This window comes from Pelodiscus sinensis, chromosome 11 (assembly GCF_052426305.1).
Source record: "Pelodiscus sinensis isolate ZL-2025 chromosome 11, ASM5242630v1, whole genome shotgun sequence".
Classification (NCBI taxonomy): Eukaryota; Metazoa; Chordata; order Testudines; family Trionychidae; genus Pelodiscus; species Pelodiscus sinensis.
The window spans coordinates 31,051,220-31,074,676 of record NC_143062.1 but is presented as its reverse complement, the minus strand read 5'-3'; the positions used below and the strand labels follow the sequence as shown (position 1 = coordinate 31,074,676).

The window sequence follows — 23,457 nt, the reverse complement described above, 5'->3', positions numbered from 1 at the left end:
AGAATTTGCCTCTCAAATCAAAGGGGCACGTAGGGTATGTCTACACTACCACCCTAGTTCGAACTAGGGTGGTTAATATAGTCAATCGAAGTTGCAAATGAAGCCTGGGATTTAAATATCCCGGGCTTCATTTGCATCTTGCCAGGCGCCGCCATTTTTAAATCCCTGGTAGTTCGGACTCTGTGCTCACGGCTACACGTGGCACGGAGTAGGTAGTTCGAATTAGGCTTTCTAATTCGAACTACTGTTCCACGAGGAGTAAGAGGGCCTTATTCCAAATCAGTTTAATTCAGAATAATTCTGGAATGAAAGTCAACACGGAGTTAATCAGAAATAATTATTTTGCTTTCAGTTCACATCCTACTTTAATGTGAATTCAATTCTCTTTGTAGACATGCCCTAACTGTGGTACAATTCATCTATGTCTCTGAACTGCATGTGGGATGGATCTCAGTTAAGATGTAGCTCCCGGAGGATTAACAGAGAGGGGCATTAAAACCTGCAATTTGACTCCCCAGAAGTAACTAAATTGAACAGATCCCTGGTCGTGAGGGTAAGGAAGCCCAAATAAAGGCAAACACCTCAGTGTGGCAAGATATCCATGTCTCAATGACATGCGAGCAGAGTAAGGGGCTGTTGAAATCTCAGGCAGTCTAGATGGAGATGTTCAATTATGCTTAAAACCTCAAAGTGGTTTAAAAAATTCTCAGACTTGTAAGGCAGCCCACTGAGTTTAGTTAACTGAAATGTAATAGCATGGCTGCATCTCCTCCACATCCCTCACCACTGTCCTGCCTACTATACGCTCAGCCAGATCTTAGTATTCAGTCAGCTCTCTGGGCATGCCCATGCAGTAGGAGTGATCAACACAACTCTTAGTTTTACCTCTGTCTGTCAAGTTAAATTAATCAAATTGCTTCTAGGAACACATGAGGGAAGAACATTCCACTTGATCCTACTTGTTTTCCTTCCATTCTTTTTTCCATTTACACTGTTTATTAACTGGAAGGGCTGACAATGACTTTATCAATGTGCCCACACTCCTTATCGCTCCCCTCGATTTCTCTGAGTTAGCCAGCTTTATGTTACAAACAGACTTCGATGTGACATGGGGCCCACTTCCTTGCATTTCCTGTTTTACCTAAATTTGAAACTCTCTGGCAGGAAGTGACCCATCTTGCAGTCGAGGCGAGCTTGGCTGATCTGCTTCAGCAGGTCCTTCTTGCTGCAGCCATATCCGTTGAAAACAGAGCCCCCGAAGAGCAGCTTCCCTCCAGCGTACATCTGTTGACAAACAGGCAGGAAGAAGAAAGAGAAAAAAATGCTTTGCTATTAAAAAAAAATAATAAAACCAAGTGTTAAAGCTTGGGCCAAATGGCTTCCCTTTCCTGTTTTGCACAGGACTCTTAGATGTTTTCACCCTCTGGTTAGGGGCTCTGAGTGCTACAAACACACACTCTGCCTTCAGAGCAGTTAACACCATCAGTTCTGACTGGAATTCAACTTACTTTTTTGCGTAGAAAGCACTTTTGCCAGCATTGTTTCTATGAAACCACTGGACATTAGTGGTACCTAGATATTATGCTCTACTTTAGCACTAAGATAGGGTAGATTGGATGAAGTTGTAACACAAACATGGCCGCATGAATTTTTGAACTATTCGAGGTCCTAGAGTTGTGCAGAGTTTGGTGTTTCCCCTGCTCCTGAGTTTTACTGGGGAAAATATTGTTGGTTCTGATTAGTGGTAGGCTTATACCCAGTGAGTTTTGTTGGAGCCACCCTCAAACTTCATAGCATTGTCCCTCCCCTCCCCCGGAACAGTGTCTGTAAACACCACAGAGACGGGAGGAGAAGATGTCTGAGCTTTTAATTGATGTGTTCATGGGACTAATGTGAGACTGGTGATGTCAGTGTTTCAGTACAGGACAACGTGTTTCCATTTCCATGCCTCCCTCTACTTATAAGTGCAGGTTAGGAATATAAACTCAAAACTCAATATTGAAAATTCAAGAGGGATGCTGTTTATGTGGTGATAGCTTTCTCCTGAACCCTGTTTTCTTGAAACCTCAAGCCTAATATTACTGATCAGAGAATCAAGCAAGCTCTAAAATTGTGCAAACATTAAGGGTTTCTTACACTTTCTTTTGATTATTTGTTTCAATTGGTTTAATCGGTGCAGGTTTAATTAATCTTGGCCCCTAGAATTTAAGGCCATGTGAACCCAAATTGATACCTTCTGGAAACAGCTGTATTTTTCCTGGGTTTGGATGAAAATTGCAGCCAGCTGAAAAATAAAGATTTTTCTGGGCTCTCTGGGCAACATTTTTAGTACTGTGTACTCCTGCTTATGTTCGATGGTCTGATTCTGAATTAAAAGCCATGTGAATCCAGAGCTGCACGTGTCAGGTTTTTTTTTCTACTCTAGCCCAGAAATCAATCCATACCTGGGCTCAGATTTGCAACTTTCTGAAAATCTGGGCTCTTACTTCTTGGGTACAAACCTAAGCTGAATCTGAGTCTGCTGAGGTTCATCATTCTCTACTATTGTTTACAGGATGCTTGCAGGGAGTCGTATGACCCTTTCTGAAGTGTCTTCATGCCAGTCCAGAGATGTAGATGTCAAAAAGGGGTGAACTGATCTTCTGGAGAATTCCCCCAGGAAAGAGGTGGCATAGGTAATCTAGAGCACCACCTGAGCATCTAACAGCACAAGGGGCTGGCTGGCAGCAGGGGGAGAGGAATGTCTCTAGAGTGTGGAGTACTTCCTTGGTTGTGGAATACAGAACAGCCTAATGGTGGCTGTTGGCAACTGCCATCAGTTAGAGCAGCCTTAGCAGCTGCTCTAACTTACACTGGGAGCCAAATCCTTGTCCTCAAATTAACTCGGCATCTCAGAGGTCCAAAGGTATCACAAAGCTTCTTGCTAGGCACAGCAAGATTCCAGGCCCTTCAACTTCCACCTAGAGCAGGATACATTCCACAGCAGCTTTTGTGAGGTTCAGGACTTTCAATGGATATATATGGGATTCATGTGAAATCTTAATATAGGCTTTACAGCCTCACAGTCTTTGTTTTCTGATGGGGGCAATGCGGGAGGAGAAACATTACACTTCAGTCCTGTGCATTTTTTTTTCCATAGAGTTCTTTGTACATAACATCATAAGGGAAAGGGAAGATTTCAAGACGAGACTTAACAGAGGAGAAGTGATTCAGTGGAACATTACTGGGGGGCAGCACAAATGAAGAAGCCACCCTGCTCCAACTATAGACTGCCCTAGGGAAGAGATCTGGAACGAAGGTGGCGAAGAGGGGTGGAGAAGTGAGTGGCAAGTGGATGGGGAAGACGACACAGGGTGTGGAGATCTATGGAGTAGAGTGCTTTGGTGGATATGCGATCAGAGCAGTAGGGTGGAGCCTGAAGGAGCACAGTGCATAGGAAGGGGGAAGGGGCGAGGTAGGAAGATGTGAGGTCAGAACAATCGGGTGCAGACAGGGAATAGGTAGCTCTGTGCAAGGTGGGACAAAAGGAGGGGTGTGAATGGGTGGCAGGTGCATAGAGGGAATAGGACGAGAGCTCAGAATGGTGGGGCACAGATTTCAGGGAGCTATGGAAAGTGCCTGGGTGGTTGTGAGTGGTGGGTTGCTGGGGGCCAAATCCCCGTTACACATACTCACTCTGTTGCTATATCTGTGTGAGGAAGAAAAGGGCTGTTTCAAAGCTGAAGCTCGTTGATGGCCTCACAAATTAATCTCCCTTCCGTTCAAAGTGTCTGGTGTGGGCAACTGGCCTGAGTTCTGAGTGCCGGCAGCTCCCTCTGGTGTTAGCAGGCAGAGCTCTCTGAACTGTGAGGAGGAGTAGCAGCAGAGGCTGTGGAAAGGCAATGGAAGCCAGCACTGATCTTTTACCAAGTGGAAAGCCAGAGGGGCTGTGTGTTAAACAACCAAAGATCTCAGGCATCTAACTACAGAAACTGGAAAAGGAGAGGGTGTGTCTGTAACAAAGGTGCAATAGAGCCACTTATTGGAAAAACTTCCAAGCTGCATTACTGTGTTTCTGTTCTGCCTATCCATACTTCACAAAATTAGGTAGATGTGGCCATGTTCATTTGAACATAGGTAATGTAACACACAAGGTCTCCTGAGATAGTTAGAGGTACATATCCTGATTTCTTCTTATGGATCTATCTTTCATGTGAAAGGGAGGAGGAAACAAGTGGGAGACCTTGCGGGGGGGAGGAGGGGTGCAGAGTTGAAATATATTCCTCATTTCAAGGAGGTCTTTCTAAATGGAAATGAGTCTCAATGCACTTAAGTATTTTGCATCTCTGGCAGCTGTATTCATCCACCCTCAAAGAAGAGGGGACTCGGAGTACAGTTGTGTTGAATGAATTAGCTTATTACCTTGAGGTTGGAGAAGCTCTGTCTAATTTAGCATATCCCACATGGCAGCCTGCAAGCTACAGATGGGTGGACATGCAGCAGTATGACTGCTAAAAGGAGCAAGCCAACACGAGTGCTTAATGTTCCCAATGTAAGATTTACATTGGCTGTCCATCAGACCATGTACAATGTTGAAGGGCCTGTTGCTTATCTTCCAAGCCCTGGAAAGGAGAAGGACCATGTTATCCAAGGCACCTCCTTTTCCACTTTTAATTGCAACAATTGCATTCCATAAAAATGTTCCAGGTGATAGAATCCAGGTTCGCCATCAAAGGAGGCAATGACAGGGCCTCGTTGGAGGGCCCATAGCTAACAATGACATTTTCACCAGCTATCGGGTTAAGTCCAATTCTCTGCATCTGCAGATCCTGCAGCAGAACTCAGCCTCTTTGGCAGACATTCTATTAACTGCTGTGTTGAACCAGCCCCACCAGGGAATGGAGGACCAGGACTCCTGGGTTTTATTGCTCACTCACTGTGTGTACTTCTACCAGAAGGGACTCAGCAAGAAAAACAACTAACAGGGATGTGTGGGGGGGGAGAGGGGAGGGGAGGAGGAAATCAAGATTCCTTGACTTATTTTACAGATTCCCTTACTTGTTCCTCAGCGGGTGTAAATCAGGTTGTCTCTAGGCTACAGGTTTTTTTTTTTTTTTAAAGTGGCCTTTTTTCGGAAAAACTTCCCCTGTGTCTAGACTGCTGCTGCATTCTTTCGAAAGTACATCAAAAGAACTCAGCAGTTTTTCGACCACGGAAAACCTCATTTTATGAGGAATAACACCTTTTTTCAAAAGTGCTCTTTCGAAAACAGGCGTTATGTAATGCAAACTCTGCTTTTTCGCAAGAGAGCATCCAAACTGCTTGGGTACTCTCTTTCAAAAAAGCGGCTCATTTTTTTGAAAGTACTGGCTGTAGTCTAGACGCTCTTTTTTGAAAGAGGCTTGTAGTTTAGACGTACTCTCAGTGTGGCTCCATTTAGGTCAAAGAAGGCAATAAAGCTACACCAATATGTACCTGCTGAGAAACTGATCCTTTCCTATTTACTCATAAGCCCCTTTCAGGGAGATAGTTAATTTCCCAGCTCACCTGCAGGCAAAACAAAGTTCAGTAAAATGACTGCAACTATTAGGCTTTTTAAAGCCCTTTCCACTTCTGTTGAGACATCACAATTTGAGGAGGGTTTGTCAGGTCTTTTGGAGTGGCCCCATACTTATTGTCCAGCCAGGGCTATAGAAATGCATTGGCTAGTCACAAACAAAATCCCAGCACGATGTGTTCAGAAAGTCTTCAGTGTAAGAATTCTTCTAAGTGCAGTAGAGGTGGGGAGCTGCTGGGAAAAAAAAATCCTCATACACCAGAGCATATGGGGGCCCAAGCTTGTAGATTTTGTGTGCTCCAGCCCCGTGATGGAGTAGCAGGGTGCTGGAGCACCAGTGCAGGCTCCCCAATGCTGTGGGGAGAGCCCTGAGCCTCAAGGACCAGATTCAGACAAGCCAGGGGGCCACAGGTTCCCCTCCCCCGAAGTACAGGATAGTCACAATCTGTTAGTCACACTGTAGAACTGATCACCGAAGTTGCACAGGCCTGTTTCTACCCCCAATAGATATTTCAAGTTGGCCACCTGAGCACTCCTTCAGTGAACCTTCAAGCAAGCACTCGGTCACACAGGTGTCCACAGGTAGCCCCCTCTCCCGCCTCTGAATGTGTCCGTGGGGCATTATCTGCTGGCTTTTGCTTTGCATAAACATTCTTGCAAACAGGAAAAGAAGTGGCTTTGCAGGAGTGTTTGTGGGAAAGGGCTGTACAGGATATGAAAGGGAACTTGACTGATTGAGATGTCACCCACTTATTTACAAAAAGCTTCAGAGCAGTGTTTGGCTGTGTGCCAACTGATATTTTGTTGCTGTGGGACTAGACTGAAGAATTTACCAAGTGCTTAGGGAACTATGAAGCTCAGTGCTAATTACACTGGGGGTACAAACGGTGTTTAATTTGTGCCAAGGATTTCCAGAGCTGAGCCCCAGCACCCTTAGCCTTGGTAGTTCATAGCCCCAGCACATCTGGGCTTGTTAAATTGCTTGAGCCTTGGCACCTAATTACTTGAGTCCTGACACTGCTCTCATTACAAATTAAGTGCCTGCCCTCCAAGAGAAAGAAGCAGCTGCCAGGCAACAGCTGCATCTCAGGACCGAACACTCTTCTGCTTCTAATAATGCAGCAGAAAGATTAAAACTGCAAACTTCACAAGAGACAATTGGGTGGCTCCCATCCCGTTAGCTACAGAGAGACTGACTCTTACTGATTGATAATGGCACTTTACCTTACCCATTGCACAGGGCAGCTTATTGACATGTGCTCTAATAGGTACTATCATGGAAGAGGAGGGGATCAGGAAGAGCCATTTAGAGTGGAATGACCATCAACTTCATCTATTCAAATACTCCTAGATAAAGAACTCCTCCTTGGGTGAGAGAAGCATAACTTTGCTTTCTATTCTAGCTCTCTGCATTAGCTCAGCTCAGTTATTCTACTCAGCACATGATACCCACCAATGCAATTGCTGTCGAGGCATTTACACATTTTCAAACAATGGCTTCTGTCCAGGAAGAAATCACAACACACAGCTCAGCAGAGCATACCCGCTGACCTTTCCTCCTAGACACTCCTTTCCCCTCTCCTGCCACCGCCCACACAGGGCTTTCTAAATCTTCTCTAGGGACTTGGTCCATTTCATAGGGTCAGATATGGGCATGTTGTGGGTGGGATCTGTTTACCACTGGCAGCAAAGATTAAAAAAAAAATCCAGGGCAGGGACAGGGGTGTGGGAGCTAGATTTAGGGGCATGATGAGAATTGATGCAATGTATCACATGGCTGGGAGATTAAATAGACATAACAAGAGCTATTGTACATCTGCCCACTACAGCACAATTGGTATCACTGGTACTTATTCAGCAGCTGTCATTCCAAGTGGTCAAAGCACTTTACACAATAGCAAACTAATATGATCATGTATTCATGTCCATGTTACAGATGGAGAAACTGAGGCATGGAGTGGTAAATAACCTGCCCAAAGACACACATTAAGTCAGTAGCAAAAGAAGACTCCAGGTACCCTAACTTTCATGCTGCTTTTTTGAGTTGGCTCCATTTTTCTATCTTTCTGCCTCCCGCAGCTATTGCTAGTTTTCAAAACTGTAATCTTCCCCCTTCCATGGTGCTTTAAAGTTACTCATGCCAGACAATGACTAACATTTTATTTGAAAAACTACCTTTAAACAAATTTGTTATTAAAATTTCATCCCTTCATCCAAGTCCTTTCTCTGGAAAAACTTTAGAAATAAATTCTTGGCTACACAAGTCAAAGTCCTTTCAAGCATTAAGTTCACCAAGCATTAAATGCATCTGCAATGACCTCTGTTTTGACTATAAAATCTTATTCGCCTGTACATCAAGGCTGTATGTTAACAATAAGTTTAACTGTGTTGAGGAGGTCAGGTCTGGTTACTAAAAGGAATGAATAATAACCATATAACCACTCTAATCCCTGATCTTGTCAGTCCAATGAGACACGAGAGTGTTACACCTTCCCAGTCAGAGATTTACAAGGTTGTCAAAGAGCCATTCTAGAACACAGGAAGGCATTCATTAATAGGCTCTGCCTCATGCACAGCCTTTTCTGACTTGGCACCTTTTTCAATGAACCCAGATAAAGACATCTCATGCTAAAGCGGCGAGGAGTCCTGTGGCACTTTATAGAATAACCGAAGTGTTAGAGCATAAGCTTTCATGGGCAAGGACCCACTTCATCAGATGCAGCACGTCTTTGCCCACGAAAGCTTATGTTCCAACACTTCGGTTAGTCTGTAAGGTGCCACAGGACTCCTCACCGCTTTTGCAGATTCAGACTAACATGGCTACCCCTCTGATACTTGACATCTCATGCTGTGAGCCAGAACTCCCAAGAGGAGAACTGCACTTCCTTGTCATTGGCCCTTCTGAGAGGAGTGGAATTTCTAGCCATTCAGTATCACGGTACTTCTTCTGTACGAAACATGGGAAGTGGATTCTAGTCTGAGCTCTGTCACTGATTCCATGTGCAATATGGGTAAAGCCCTTAATTTCTCCTTGCCTCCATTCCCCAATCTTCAGAATTGACCTGGTGCTTGTTTCCCAGGACAGCTTGAGTGCCTAGATTCATTGTAAATTGTGTTATCTTATTCTTTGGATAGATGGTGCCATGTAGCAACAGAGACTGAGTGAGGGCAGGGTTTTGGTTGGATATTAGAGAGGGGCTGGTAAATTATTCACATTCATCAGCTGATTAGGAATAGTCAACATACTAACACTGACTGACAGTGAATTTCTGTTGGTATAGATTCTTCAGCTCTTCTACTCCAAAAATGTGAGGGCTTAAATACTAAAAGGCAAAACCCTGAGGTCCTTATTTGGTTACAACTCTCATTGAAGCAAACAAGTGATTTGATCCACTTGGATTATCTAGAATATCTGATGAATATTTATTTATTTGGTGAGGTGGCTGTTACTGTCAGGCTACATCTACACTGGCAAGTAGCTTCTTATGCAAGAATTGTTTTGCAGAAGAGTTCTTGTGTAAAAAGTCTTCCACAAGAGCGCGTCTACACTGGCATGTGCTTTTTGCACAAGATATGTGCTTTTGTGCAAGAGCATCTATGGCAGTGTGGACGCTCTCTTGTGCAAGAGCTCTTATTCCTCGCAGGGAGAAGAATAACTCTTCTGAAAGAAGCCCTGTTTTCCGACACTAGACTGTAAATTTACTTGTGCAAGAACGCACGTGCAGTGTAGACACCCGTCAAGTTTTTGCGCAAGAAGCCGCCAGTGTAGATGTAGCCTCAGTGTTGAGATGGCCATGTCTATTATTTGTCGGGCATTTTAGGATGCTTCAGAATTAATGGTACAATCACGAGTGCTCTTTAGGGTTACTTATTTAACTTTAAAAATGTGCTTAAATGTTAGGCTAGATGAAGGCTGTATAATCACATTACCTCGCAGACAGTTTAACCCTGCGACACTGAAGTGGATGGGAGTTTTGCCTTTAAGTTCAGTAGGAGTAGAATCAGAACGAGTATTTCGCAATACAATCATTACTCAGGTGAGACAGGCAAGGGCTCCATTTTGGGATGGTACAGGGGGCAGCAGCCATGCGCTCCATGACCCAGCTTGCTTTTCATCCTGTTCCCCGGTTGCTAATGGAGTGAGGGGAAAGTGCTTATATTCCATGCCTGCCTCTCATACTTGGCTAGTGAAAGGTGCTCACCTGCCAGGTGTGAGAGGCATGCATGGAATGCAAACACTTTTCCCTCCCTTGGCACCTGGGGAATGGGATGAAAAGCAAGCTGGGTCCCAGAGTGCCTAGCTGCTGCCCACCCTACCATCCTAAAATCAAGTCCATGAAGACAGGACCATTTGTGGTCCTTAAAAGCCCTTCAGGAACTTTTTCATGATATGAAGTTGCCAACCCCAGTTTCTGCACCAAATTCCAGCACAGGCAACATTCTGCTGCCCTGAACTGCTATGGTAGTTTCATTCAGATATATTCTTCAGTTTGTTCTAATCCTAAAAGGTTCAGTCATCTTGCTGGGCTGTGTAGACTTGCTCTGACCCATACCACCCCAAAAGTGGTTTCATTTCAGGGAGAGGTAGAGTGAGTACTGACATAGACTGTCTGTCACTGTTGGTTTGTGCTCAGACAGTCTAGGACAAAAGGTGTTGGGTGAAGCTGAATAGCTATTGGATTGGTAAATAAAGATGGTGTCTACAATCAAACAGGAATGTGACTGGTGACCAAACAAAAGTTCTTGCTGTTCTTCAGTTGTAGACTCTCTGCTGCTACACATTCATCTCCTCATTTGGCAATGCAAATAGGTAATGAAAGAAGAGAAGATGTACACTGGAGGAACGCATATAGCAAGGTGACCTTGGGTTCCTTGAAGAGGCATTTGGGATTCAGCCTTCTTCAAATGTGTGTGTGGGGGGGGGGGGGGGGGGGAAGAATTCTTGGCTTGGCCCTTCTTTGTAAGATGGATTTGAACTGTATAATGTGAGACTTGAATCCATCCAAATGTGGAAAGTTTGGATCAGGATCCATATCAAAATATTGCAGCTTTGTCCCATTGCTGTTTAAATGAACTTCTCTCCTACCTCAAAACTACCATCCTTCCTAGGGTTAATGTGATTCATAGCCAGCAAATAGATGTTTTAATGAGTCAGTGACTCTTTCTCCTTCAGCTCATGCTGGTACTATTCAGCCTCATTTACAATGGAGCTGGCTGGCAGGCAGCACTATGTATAATGCAGTCACCCCTGAGTACCATACATCATAAAGACATAGCATGCTGACTGAGTCACTGAGCCAAAGGTTCAGGGTCCTTCCAAGCAGCAAAACTTCCAGACTTACCAGCACCATTCCCGGAGTGACAGCATGCTTCCGCACGAGGAGAGGAGGCAGGGGTGGCTTTTGTCTTATGACCCTGTCCATGTCATACCTCAGTAAGCGGTAAGGGTCATGTCTGCACTAGAAATGAACGAACACGGTCATTCTTTCTGGGTGACAGATGTGTAGACACTTTGCATAGTGCACTAAGGGAAGGGGCTAATACTACAGAGATGAGCACAGCATAAAACCCTGAATAGAATAAAAGAGGTCTTTGGGAATTCCAGTGGGGTTTCAGCTAAAAAATAAAGCCTTTACCTTTGCCCGTTTTTAAATGACAACCAGTGTCAGAATTACTGAAAGGAAGGATGGAGAACATAAGTGATTTTGTCAATACCTCCCAGTCCCACCAAGGCAAAGGTATGGTTCCTGACTGGTATTTGTGAGGGACATATCCAGTCTAGTTTTAGATGATGAAGTGATATAACACTATTTAACAGGTCTCACCAAAATATTTTATCTGTGAAGGCTTAGAGAGAAATGAGCTGCTGCACTGCATTTGTTGAAGCAGAAGAGGTTGCCATCTGCTTTTTTTAGGGTTTTCTACTGCTGCCCATCACCATAATACCTGAACACTTTCCATATGAAATCAATAGCAACAATCAAAGTCCCTACTGGACTTCACAGAGCTTCTGGCATTTTTCCCTTTTTCAAGATTGGGGGAGGGTTTGGAGTTTTGATTTTTTGGAGGGAGTTGTGTCAGGGTTTCTGAGTCCACAGTTATAAAATTACAATATAATTACTCTGCTACCTTTGGGCCAGATGCAAGATTGTTTTGGATTGGACCCTTGAAGCACTGCCGCAAAAGAGGTGTCAGTTACGTAGCCATGACAGAATGCAAAATGCTTTTGATTGGGTTATTTATTTCTTCTCACTGAATGTAACACTTTGCCAGATAAACTAAAGCATGCTGGGAGTTGCCAATTTGACACAGTTGTGTATATACAGTATTATAATGCCACGTGTCACCACGCCTGGAATTCAGGCCAGCATTTAATGACTCCCTTTAAATTGTAAGGCTGTGTGTAAAAATGGTTGGAAATACTGAACTCCCCCTCGGCATCACTAGTAATGGTTCCCCCAACCCCACCATACATCGGGATTGGAGCACAGGAGTGGACAGCATGAGAAAATTGGAACTGCTGCTGCTGTGTGATATAGCTGCTCCATGAGGAGTTTTTTCATCTCAGAGTCATAGATCCCAAGATCAGAAGGGACCACTGTGACCATCTTGTTTGACCTCCCAGACAATGTTCCCTCTAACTTCTATCCATGTGCAGAATAAGTTTTATGTGCTCAGAGAGTGGTGCACATCCACACATACAATAGAAACACATGCTGCCAGCAGTGAAAGGCTGGAAGTGCTCTTCCAATCAGCTGGGAGGTATTTGAGTCTCTCCTGGGCAGCTACACAAGCACTCAGCTTACAGGAACACTACTGTCAGTCCAACACCATTCACTGGTGTCACTCACTCTGCATGTTATGTTTTTTGAAAAGCACTAAGCAGCCCACCTTTGCTGTGGGTCTCCTATGAACATTTCCTTTCCTGCAATCTTAATCCAAACCACAATTTACCTGAATGCAAGGGGACGGGCGGCCATGCTGTTCTTCCATGTATAGACTCTGTAACATCCACTCCAAGAAGGGAGAATAGGAAGGATTTTGGGATGACAGGACAAAGATCACCAGGATCTGATCAGACTTTCTGGGGGCTGAGATAAACTTGTCAAACTCCAAGTCGGTAACAAATGGAATTTTCACGACACATTTGCAGCCCAAACCAGAATCCTGTTTGGACAGCAGCCTCCGGAGCACAATTGGGCAGTCAGCAGTAGAGGATGCCCAGGTCCTGGGAGGGTGGGCATCCGCAGCTGAAACAGTTTTAACTCTGCAAGGTGAATGAAGTTTAGTTTAGAGACAAACGTATCAAAAGTACATAATATACAGTAGACAGTTATGCAATTTACTATAACCCAAGAAAGTAATAAGTATCAGCCATTCTATTACCATGATTTAAGGCAAAAGACTCTAGTATGTCTAAGACATGGAAATCTGACTTTTTAAAAAGTCAAGATTGGGCTTATATGTAAAACAGAGATAGTCTTTAAAAAAACAACAAAACCAACTTTCAATTGAAACTTTCACATTTTGCAGCAGATTTCAACTTCCATCTAGACCCTGATTTTGCAACTTAAAAAGCATCATATTCTTTACCATCAGAGGAGTATGGCCCTTTAAGAGGGATAAGGTTCACTACTTTTTTCCCACTCACAGTTGATTTCACTCAGGAATGTGTGACAGAGGGGAAAAATCCTCCAACAGGTGCAGAGAAACCCTCGGAAACTAATACTAGGGCATCAGGTCAGATTGAGCTGGTTCACTAAGGTTTGATCCTATGCTCTTTGAAGTCAACAGAAAAGCTCTCCTTGACTCTACTGATAAAGGATCAGGGCCTATAACAGCATTCTTTTGATGGCCCTTCATCAGGTCTTGCAGAACAGAAATATTTATTTTACAGGAATATTCAATCTCTTGTGCTTATGGTGGTGAAAATATCCTGATTCAAACAAACTGTGCAACTGCTACTAAATGTTCTCTGTGCAATGTGATCGTATAACTCTCAGTAGTTCTGTGTGTGGAGGTTTATTGTGACTTGAGGGATTTCACCTTCCCAGTGAGGAAGAAATGCATGATGTATCTAGGATCTCATGAAGAAACCGCAGTAGGAATAGCAGAGCAGATTGAAAAAGAAGGCAAGATGTTGCCATTGCATTATGTCAGGGGTGGGGTACCTCAGGTCTGGGGGCCACATGTGGTCCCCTGTTTGCCTGGATGCGGTCCCTGAGGCTCAGGGCCCACCCCAGCATTGGGGAGCCCCTGCTGGAGCTCCAGCCCCCCCTGTTGCCCCACTGTGGGCTGAGGCACACAAAATCTACTAACCTGGCCCCCCAGGCTCTGGTGTGCTAGGGGGAATGTGGGGAATGTCTTTCTCCTCAGTTGGGGGCTACATCAGTGAGGGGTGTTTTGTTTGTTTTGTTTTGTGCTTGTCGCTTGTGTATGGCCCCTATCTGATTTTTTTCTGTGGGTCAGCAGCCTCCAACCCAAAAAAGGTTCCCCTCCCCCCGCATTATGTAAAGGCACAGCTCCTAAGCTAGCGTGTGTCAGCAGAGTTCCCATTGAACCTATTAGAGCTATGTTGATTAATGCTAATTAAGGAGTTGGTTCAAAGAATCCAGTTTAATCCTTCCAGCTGCCTGTTTACCTCATTTGCCACACAACCATTTCCTGTGACCTCAACATTTGTAGATAAATCTATGTATTAAGTATCTTCACATAATTTCATATGACTTTACATTGTGCTATTTTGTATTTCATATGACTTGGCATTGTGCCTCTCCATATAACCTTGTAGTAGACCCCTATTTGATATGGGAACTTTGTATTAGAACCCTATATAGAAAACTTGTAGAAAACTGGGAACATAGTTAAAGTGGAAGAAGAATGTCTTTTTTCTAGGAGTAGAATAAGATCTCCCCCCTACTCTGTAATCAATTGCCCTGTTGAATGAATGAGGTGTGAATGAGTAAGACTTGGAAGCCAAGCACCTCCAGACAGTTACAACAGTTGAAGAAGGGGTGGAAGCCAGACCCAAGGACAATAAAACTTGTCAAGTGGGCTCAATAAAGAAGAGCAGACATATTGAGGGCCTTGGGGATTAGAAGCAAGCACCTTCTTTGGAAAACACCCTCTCTGAACAGCATCGGGACAACACCCAGAGAGAAGCAGCACAACGAACCAATGAACACAGACCCAGATTTTGAATCTGAGATAGATTTGCATGAGAGGGAAGCTGCTATAAAAGTGAGATGTCTTGCAGAGGACCCCAGGTCTCGTCATGTCACCATCGGAGCATCGATCCGGATCAGCAGAAGCCTGGCTCCACCCTTCCCTCATCTAACTCACCTGACCAGTGAAGTGAAGAGGAGCAACTAGTTGGTAACAACAAGATGGAGTGTGCTTGTGTGCGTGTTAGTGCATGAGTGATATATATATCATATGCAAATAAGTCTTGATTGAGCTATGTATGTTCAATAATGTGGCATGTTGCCTTATCCCTCTGAAAAAGATCCTGGGTGCTTCTTTTAAGCACAACAGATTTCAAGGATGCAGTGTCCTCTTCCCCAGCAGGGAGAGTGCACACATCTCCAACAAACCTGGGTGCTGGCTTTGGTTGAGTCACTGTATCCAAGTAACTGGAAGGTCTCCTTTGGTCCACAAGTCGGCTAGAAGGCTTAGAAGGAACCCTTCTATCAGCAGGCCTTCTAGGAGGTTTTTGAGGCCTTTTTGTTTCTGATGCTATTGGAAAACATTCTTCTTTCGCTCTTTTAGCCCAGGTCTGAGATGGTGGTGGTTTCATTTTAAATTTGACATGCTTTGCTTCTGCTAGGACTGGATATTCTATAGGAATTATACCTGCAAATAATAAATAATAATAATTGATAATAAACCCTAACACTTAAGGATGTGGTTAGGTTTACAAAAATGAGGTTTACAGGATCTTTCAAAAAAGTGCCCCATTTTGGAAAGAACCACGTCTAGACTGCAGTTTCAATTTCAAAAGAGCGCTTTTTCGAAAGAGCGCCATTACATGATTATGCAAATGAAGCATGGGATATTTAAATCCCTGTTTCATTTGCATTTTTGAAGTGCTTCATTTACATCCCTCTGCCAACAGAGGGATGTAGTATAGACGTAGCCCCCAAAGCTAAATGGGACACTGAGTAACTTGTGACTTGTGTATCTTCCCAAGTGTATGTAGGTATTTTGGAGTTACTCAGAAAATGTAAATAAAACCATCCAAGTTAGAGGTGGACTTTTAGATGTTCTAGTTCACCCCCTTGAGTTCTGTTGTTCAATAAATCTATTAATATTTCAATATTAAATTATTTCAAATATTTTAATAAAAGTAACTTTAGTTCTAGTGCTGGGTGAAATATTTTGGATGAAAAAAAATCATTCAGTGAAAAATTCAGTGTCAGTTAAATGTATTCATGAATTCAGGTCAAATTTAGATAATAGTTTTGCTTCCAAAAAAAAGAAAAGATGCTCAAAAAGTCACAACGTTTTGATACATTACATTCTGAAAATGTAACTTTTAGATTTGAAACATTTTGTTTAGAAATGTAGCAAATTTAAAAAAGGATAAAAAAAGACCCAAAACAAAGCAAAAAATTGGGGGAAAATCATTTGAGATCAAACAAAACATTTCATTTGAACCAAACCAAGATTTTTTTTAAGTTTTTGTATTTCAGAGGGAAAAACCCAAAACATTTCTATTTTGGGGCAATCTAAGATAGGACTTTTTTCTGATTTTTTTTTTTGTTCAGCCACTGAAACAGAAATTAATTATTTGCTCAGCTCTATTCAGTACCCACATTGTTTTTTCTCTTCAACTCATTCCTTTGAGTCTGCCTCTTCCAGAAAGCCTTTCTGCAATTCTCTCTCCCAGCTGCTCCAGTACTTTGACTTTGCATCATCATCTTTGCATTAATATGTGTTGCGACTAAAGTGTAAATCCCTTGGGGAGACACCAGACCTTATTTTACATATCTACAAGACTGATCACTTTGTTGGCACTCAGCAAAAAATACTTATACCTGATGCTATCAAAATGGCATTTATAAATTGTTTCACTGTTTTCTGAAATCGCTTCTTAATCTCTTCTAAGGCTCTCTTCAGTTGTTGCTCCTTCTCCTCACTGTCATTTGCTTTTGCAAATTCCTTTAAAGAGTGAATGGAGAAATCCAGATTAGAATCATGTTTCCATCCCTGCAAACTTTGAATGACACCATGACTAAGGGGAGGCTGGTACAACCCTGTTAGAGACCATTTGAGTTAATAACAGTCTTGCTTCCTAGTCATGATCCAAGATCCTGTGTTCAAGTCTCACAGGAACAGTGGATTTTTCATCTACATAATTGGTAGCCCATTCTAGGGTGAGGGTGTCTGGGTGATGCTTTCACTTTCCGTCATCTTCTCTTTTAATCCCTGTCCTCTGCTATAATGCTTGCTTATTAGGTAACAGGAATATAATATTGGGGATAAATCACCTAATCACATTCCTCCAGTGTTATTCATTTTTCCCTTCTAATCCAATGGAAATATGACATCAAAAATAACTTAGCCAAATAATCAACCTCCCTCTTCTTCAATGCCTTTGCATCTTGCAACCCTCTGGATGGAAATGCCTTAAAAATTTTCACAGCTCTTCAGAATTAAATACTGAATTTTTTATTTAAATTTTATTTTGGGGCCATGAACAGCCAGAGAAAAACAGTTTAAATGACCACTCTCCTGCAGGTTGGTTGAGAATGGTAGAAGGACCTTTCTGCATACAAGTGCAGCCAGATAACTGATTACCATTAAACAAGTCATTCTCAAACTATGGTCCCAGAACCAAAAATAGTCCACAGAAGAAAGTGTTCTATGATGAAAATGCTGGAAGAGGAGAAGGAGAAGTAGGTCTATGGGAGGGGAGGTCTCTCTCTTTTGAAGTAAGCCAGAAGATTATATATACAGGCAGTCCCCGGGTTACGTACAAGATAGGGACTGTAGGTTTGTTCTTAAGTTGAATTTGTATGTAAGTCGGAACTGGTACATATTGTAGGGGAAACTCTAGACAAACATTTCTCCAGAGCTCAGTTTTATTCTCCCACACCTCACTTCCGTCAGTCCTTTATTCTCAAGCTGAGGTGTCTGCTGAGAAAAGCTGCTCCGTGTCTCCCTGGTCTGCTGGGGGGAAGCAGCTAGTGCGGGGTTGCCTCACCCCGTTTGTAAGTAGGGATCCGATGTAAGTCAGATCCATGTAACCCGGGGACTGCCTGTATATAAAAAAGAACCCCAGCCATAAATGACACCCCTGCAAGTCAAAGTTGAGGGAAATTGTATTGTTATAGATGCCATCTTTCGGATGAGACTGTCAAATCAGAGTTTTTCTGAATGCCCTGGACGAAGTGAAACATCTTCCAGTACTGATATTTGAAAAATAGAAGAGGGTAACTCTGGTATTGCAGCAAAAATTCCGTGTCTACTGAAACAGATTCTCATGTCTAGTGCTACGTTTATATGGAGCTTTTTATCTTATGGCACTCCAAAGCCCTTTAGGACCTAAATATACAACAAATGCAGTGAAATTTGCTATGAAATAAGTTAGTCTTCTAACAACATTCAGTGATATCGCATAACAGGCTAGGTTAGAAAGCACAGAAGAATAACATCTCTAATTAAAACTGCAGGGGGGAGTTTAGGAAGACAAAGTTGAATACGGTTGAGTGCAAGGGCACCATTTCGGTGGGGCAGAGGGCTGCAGCCTCACGTACCTGGATGCTGCTTACTCTTCTTCCCATTTTCTTAGCGGGGAGCCAGGGGAAAGTACACAGCTTGTATGCATTCCTTTCACTCTCAGCTGGGAAGGGGAGGGGGCAGAGCAACAAGTGACACAAGTGACTTTCCCCTCGCTCTCTGATAGAGGAAAAAGAAGAAGAGCAAGCGGTATGCATGGCTGTAGGTGTCTCCCCTCCCCCCCAAAAAATGATGCCCTTGGCTGAGTGACCTGGGCTAATAAACCCGTTGATTTTACTTTTATCTGAAAGATGATGACCTCAACCTCCAAAAGAGAGACATGCAGAAATTGGAAACTAGCTCAAATTACAAAGGATGGCTATAACAAGGATAACAAGGAAACATTTCACAAATACATGAAAAGCAAGAGGAAGAGCAAAGACAGGCACTGGAAAAGTTCAGAACAGGGCAACAAAAATGATTAGGGGTTTGGAATGGCTGCCCTATGAGGAAGGATTTAGACTTGGACTCTATCATATCCCTCAATCTTCTCTTTTCTAAAATGAAGAGGGCTATAAAATCATGACTGGCTTGTGCTTGCTCACATGCTCAGGGTTGAATGGTTGTCATGTGTGTGTTTGGAAAGGGATTTCTCCACAGCTCAGATTGGCAGTGACATGGGGGTTCACCTTCCCCTGCAGTGTGTGGATGCTGGTCACATGTCAGGATCCTTTGGGTACATCTCATTTAATCAATGTGCTGGGGCCTGAGGTATTGGTGCACCTGTCCCTCCCATTCTCTGCCCGTGACATGTAATAGTCTAATTTTCTCAGGGCTATAACATTTTGGTCTAATTTAAGTTGTTGGGTTTAGTGTGCAGGTGGGTGGTATGTTGGTGGCTTATGATAGACAGAAGGTCAGAATAGATGACTTGTGGTCTCTTCTGGCCTTAAATTCTATGACCTACAGCATAACAGCTCCATATTAATTCAGCACTGACCTATGAAAAATGTTTCCTTCTGAATGCAAACTCTCCTTGACAATAGCGAGAATGTATTTTTATATATTTAATAGATATTAATATGTCAGTGAAACTTGCATTTTCAAACATGGAGAGCAACACATTTTGAAATCTACCCAGAATGTCTAGCATCTACTTATATGTGATTTACATTGGCCAGATCTTGCACCTAGCACCACTACAAAATGCTTCCAAGATTTTACCCCCTCTTAATTCAGTCAGAGAATTTATTTTTTCGTCAAATAAACATTCCCTGAAAGAGAAATGCAAAAAGTAAAGATTTTAAAAGTAAATTGGATTTCAAACATTCTTTTAGCTTAAATTGTCTAAGATGTTAGAGGCAAGTATTTATTTGCCACATGCTGTTTGGTTTTGAAGTTGACAGATTTCCTCTCTTTATGACAAATAAACCTTTTTATTTTATTTGTCTTCTAAAAGTAAAAACAGTAAAAACAAAAATGCCAGCTGGGACGATGATGAATTCTAGATATAAAGGCTGGCCCAATTAACACCAAATGGTGGAGAAATATGTCATTCAGGCAGCCTACAAAGGCAGCTTTTGGGCTAATAAAGCATTTTAATTGAAAGACTGTCTTTCTATAAAAGTGCATCCACAATATAAATATTTAGGGAAGAACCTTGGAATTATTCTTGAAAGAGAGGGTTGTCTTTAAGTTAGGTTTCAATGTAGTTCCTAGGGGCTACTTTTCAAATGTCAATGGGAACCTTGGGAAGCAATTTGAAAACAGCTAGTCTTAAAACAAGGGGCTGTATTGTTTATCTATTTTCCTTAAATGTAATGTTGGCTTTTGCTGATAAGTCAAAACCTGGGGTAAAAGCATCTGCAAACCAAACAGCTCTGTGCTTAATACCTGGGGCTCAGGGAGCAATTCATTCCAGCACAGAGGCCCCCATGCAAGGTTTATTCCTGCTGACTATCTACTTATGTACCATAAATGCTCCACTGAGACGGACCTTAACACAGGATTTCAAGTACACAAGCCCCCTTGTCATGGGGTAAATGTCACCACTATAAGTTGAACCTCTCTAGTCCAGCATTCTCTGATGCAGCAACATCTGTGGCCCAGCATGATTTTAGTTAGCTGGATGTCCACTTATCATGGGTGTGGCCAGGTTTCCTGTGCAAGAAAAAGTACTGTTGATCGTCAGAAGACAGGGCTTTTTTCACAAGAGTTATACCTCTTTCATATTCCACATAATAAAAATGTTTAATGCTGCATTTCTCAAACTGTAGGTCCCGACCCCCCCAGGGGGTCGTAAGCAACTTAAAGGGGCATCACAAGCTACTTAGAGGGGGGTTGCATCAACTTAGAGGGGGGTCGCGGTATCACAAAGTTTGAGAACCTCTGGGTTAATGGATTTGAAACTGGTTAGCAGTTAGTAGGGCACCCATCAGTCATCCTACCCGATGCAATTCATACATGACTGCTGCTTACCCGTTTGTCAGCTTTGGGAGGGTGTGTACATGGAGCTCTTGACAAAGACATATTGATGGTCTCATTCAAACAGGAAAAAGAAAGCGTAATGGAATTTTCACCAAGTACCTTCAGTTTTAGCTCTTCATTTATCTGAGGAAGATAATGGACAGGGTAAATTCTGACTTCGTTTTTACTGGCACTGTTTTCCTAACACATGCTATTCTGGGAGATTTCTACCAATCCCTTCATCTGGCAGCTTCCCAGGCCTGTGAAAGACCCCTAACACATTTTGCCAGGGTTTATGTCTCCTTGGAGCAAAACTGAGGGTGCATCTAGACTACATTTCTCTTTCAAAAGAGGAATGTAAATGAAAGAAATCAAAAATGCAAATGAAATGCGAGATTTACAAATCTCACACTTCATTTGCATAATCACGTCCGATCACTTTTTCGAAAGGTTTTTTTTTAAACAATCCCTTTGAAAGAACCCTTATTGAAGAAAAATGAAGTTTACAGGGTTCTTTCAAAAAAGGGTTTGTTTTTTTGAAAGAACTGCATCTAGACTGCCTTTTTTCTCGAAAAAACCTATTTCGAAAAAGCGATTGAATGTGATTATGCAAATGAAGTGCAAGATTTGTAAATCTGCGCTTCATTTGCATTTTCAATTTCCTTCATGTACATTCCTCTTTCAAAAGAGGAATGTAGTCTAGATGTACCCTGGGTTCTTTTGTTAATGAAAGGCAGGTGTGTAAATTCAAATAATTTGATGGAAAAATCTCATTTCAGTCTAAACTGAGACTGAGGGGGAAAGGAGGAGGTCCTGTAAAACAAAAGGAAGTATGAGCCACTCCTCAAAGTTAGATTTGTCACAGCACCACAGAGTGGTGATTTCCAACATGTACGGTTGCTTCATTCAGACCAGCAGTTGAAGGTGCTCAAAACAACATTTCATAGGATTTGCTCTTCAGTCTGCGGTGTTCCAGGACATCCTCAAAGAGAAACAAATTAGCCGCATGGGATCATTAACTCTTGGCGGTTTACAACTCTTCAGTCCAGTCAATCTGTGTTAACTGAGTTAACGTGAAACAATTCAGCTGAGATTTTTCGAGCCATCTAGCTGATTTGGATGCCAAGTTTCCTTTAACAGTAATCAGCATTAGGCACCCCTATCAGGCCTTGAAAATTTCAGCCTTCAGTTATGAAGTTCTCCCCAGACTGGTGGCACCAAGGGGGCTGACAGACTTGCCAGTGTTGTGTTGGAATTGAAAGTTTTATTCTTTTTATATTGGTATTTTAGATTTAGTAATGTAGTAATGTAAGGTAACATATATATAATTATATTTAAGATTGTAGTAAGTCAAATCCTTTAGTAAAGTATATATCTCCTATATTTCCTTGTTCTAAAGTTTAGGCCTAAGTAAAGAGACAGAGTTTTGGGTATTGTGGCTGGATTAATGAGATTAGAGGAATTCTTCTAATGTTGAAGGCTGAGGCCTTAATTGCTTGATTTACAATGCCTCTCTTTGCTGTGCCAATGCAGATGTTGATGTTGTGCAGCATAACCTTGAGAGCCCTTGTAACATTGCTTATGTATGTGAAAAGGACGGTATGAATGTGTCGAGATAACTGTGCAAAAAGTTATTGCTCAGGACCAGATGGCCAAAAAGGAGGTTGAGCATGGGCGAAAACTAGAAGGCCTGGCATAAAAAATGCGTACCCCTACTCACAAGATGATTGGATATTGGCAGCAAAGCGAGCACCCGGGAAAGACGATTGATTACAAAATGAGCCTTGGAAAATGTTTTGGGAACACTGACATCAAAAAGATAACGTTCCGGTCACAGAGTGACACAGCGGAATACATTGATTTCAACAGAGAAAAGAATTATAAAAGCAGGGTGCTTGGCTATGGAACTTTGGGTTTGTCTTGCCAGCCACCAATTCCAGAGGAGCATCGGATCGATCGACCGACAAAGGTCCTGCTCCCCCCTATGTTCAATCTAGCTGGCCACTAGATTGATACAGAATCTGGACTGGTAACTATGACATCGTCTGGCAGGACTGTGCATGCATGATGTTTTGTGTGTGTGTGTGATTGAAAAGCATATGCAACTGTTGTATTCTCAATAAATGCCGTGTACTGCCTTTTCCCCTATAAAAGATCTCGTGTGCTTCGTTTAAGCATAACACCACGCCCCTGGGCAAAGGAGGGGCCGGCATGGCTCTGTGCTCCCAGAAGCACCACCCAGAACACGCTGCAACCCTCTCCCCTCTAGCCAGCCATCAGAGCTGCCCACAGTGCGCTGCACAGGGCTCTGATGGTGATTTCAAGGGCCTGGGGCTTCAGCTGCAGCCGTTCCAGTGATAGTAGCAGCAGTCAGGAGTCCCAGGCCCTTTTGAATTACCAGGCCCCAGGGCAACTTCTCCCTTTGCCCCCTCCCTCAGCAGGCCTGGTTGGTACAGGGCTTCTTTTTGAACTAATAATGCTGCAGCCCTGTCTTTTTCAAGAAGCTACAGCTGGAAACTGAGATGACACGTTGCATCTTTCCAAGACCATATGAGTTCAAATTTGATAAATTAGAAATAATCTGCAGATTAAGACTGGTGCAAAAGTGGAATCAAAGCAGGCACGACAAAACTACCCACACCGCATCGAACAGAAGAACCCAGGCAGTAAGGTGTTGCTGGTGCAAAACCACATGACACAGGCAGCTATTCTGTAGTCTAGGGATGTTCATAATT

The 23,457-nt window shown here is 42.8% G+C and overlaps 1 protein-coding gene across 2 annotated transcripts in view; it reads right to left on the bottom strand.

The window, feature by feature from the left end:
• FAM149C (family with sequence similarity 149 member C) overlaps positions 1 to 23,457 on the bottom strand; it is a 57,244-nt gene that overhangs the window by 15,022 nt on the left and 18,765 nt on the right. For both annotated transcript variants that reach the window (XM_025189546.3, XM_025189550.3), the window contains exons 9-14: positions 20,735 to 20,866; positions 16,573 to 16,696; positions 15,130 to 15,388; positions 12,491 to 12,803; positions 10,879 to 10,995; positions 1,142 to 1,284 (exon numbers count right to left, since the gene is read on the bottom strand). In XM_025189546.3, the coding sequence (XP_025045331.3) occupies positions 1,142 to 1,284; positions 10,879 to 10,995; positions 12,491 to 12,803; positions 15,130 to 15,388; positions 16,573 to 16,696; positions 20,735 to 20,866 (1,088 nt within the window). The remainder of the gene's footprint in view (positions 1 to 1,141; positions 1,285 to 10,878; positions 10,996 to 12,490; positions 12,804 to 15,129; positions 15,389 to 16,572; positions 16,697 to 20,734; positions 20,867 to 23,457) is intronic.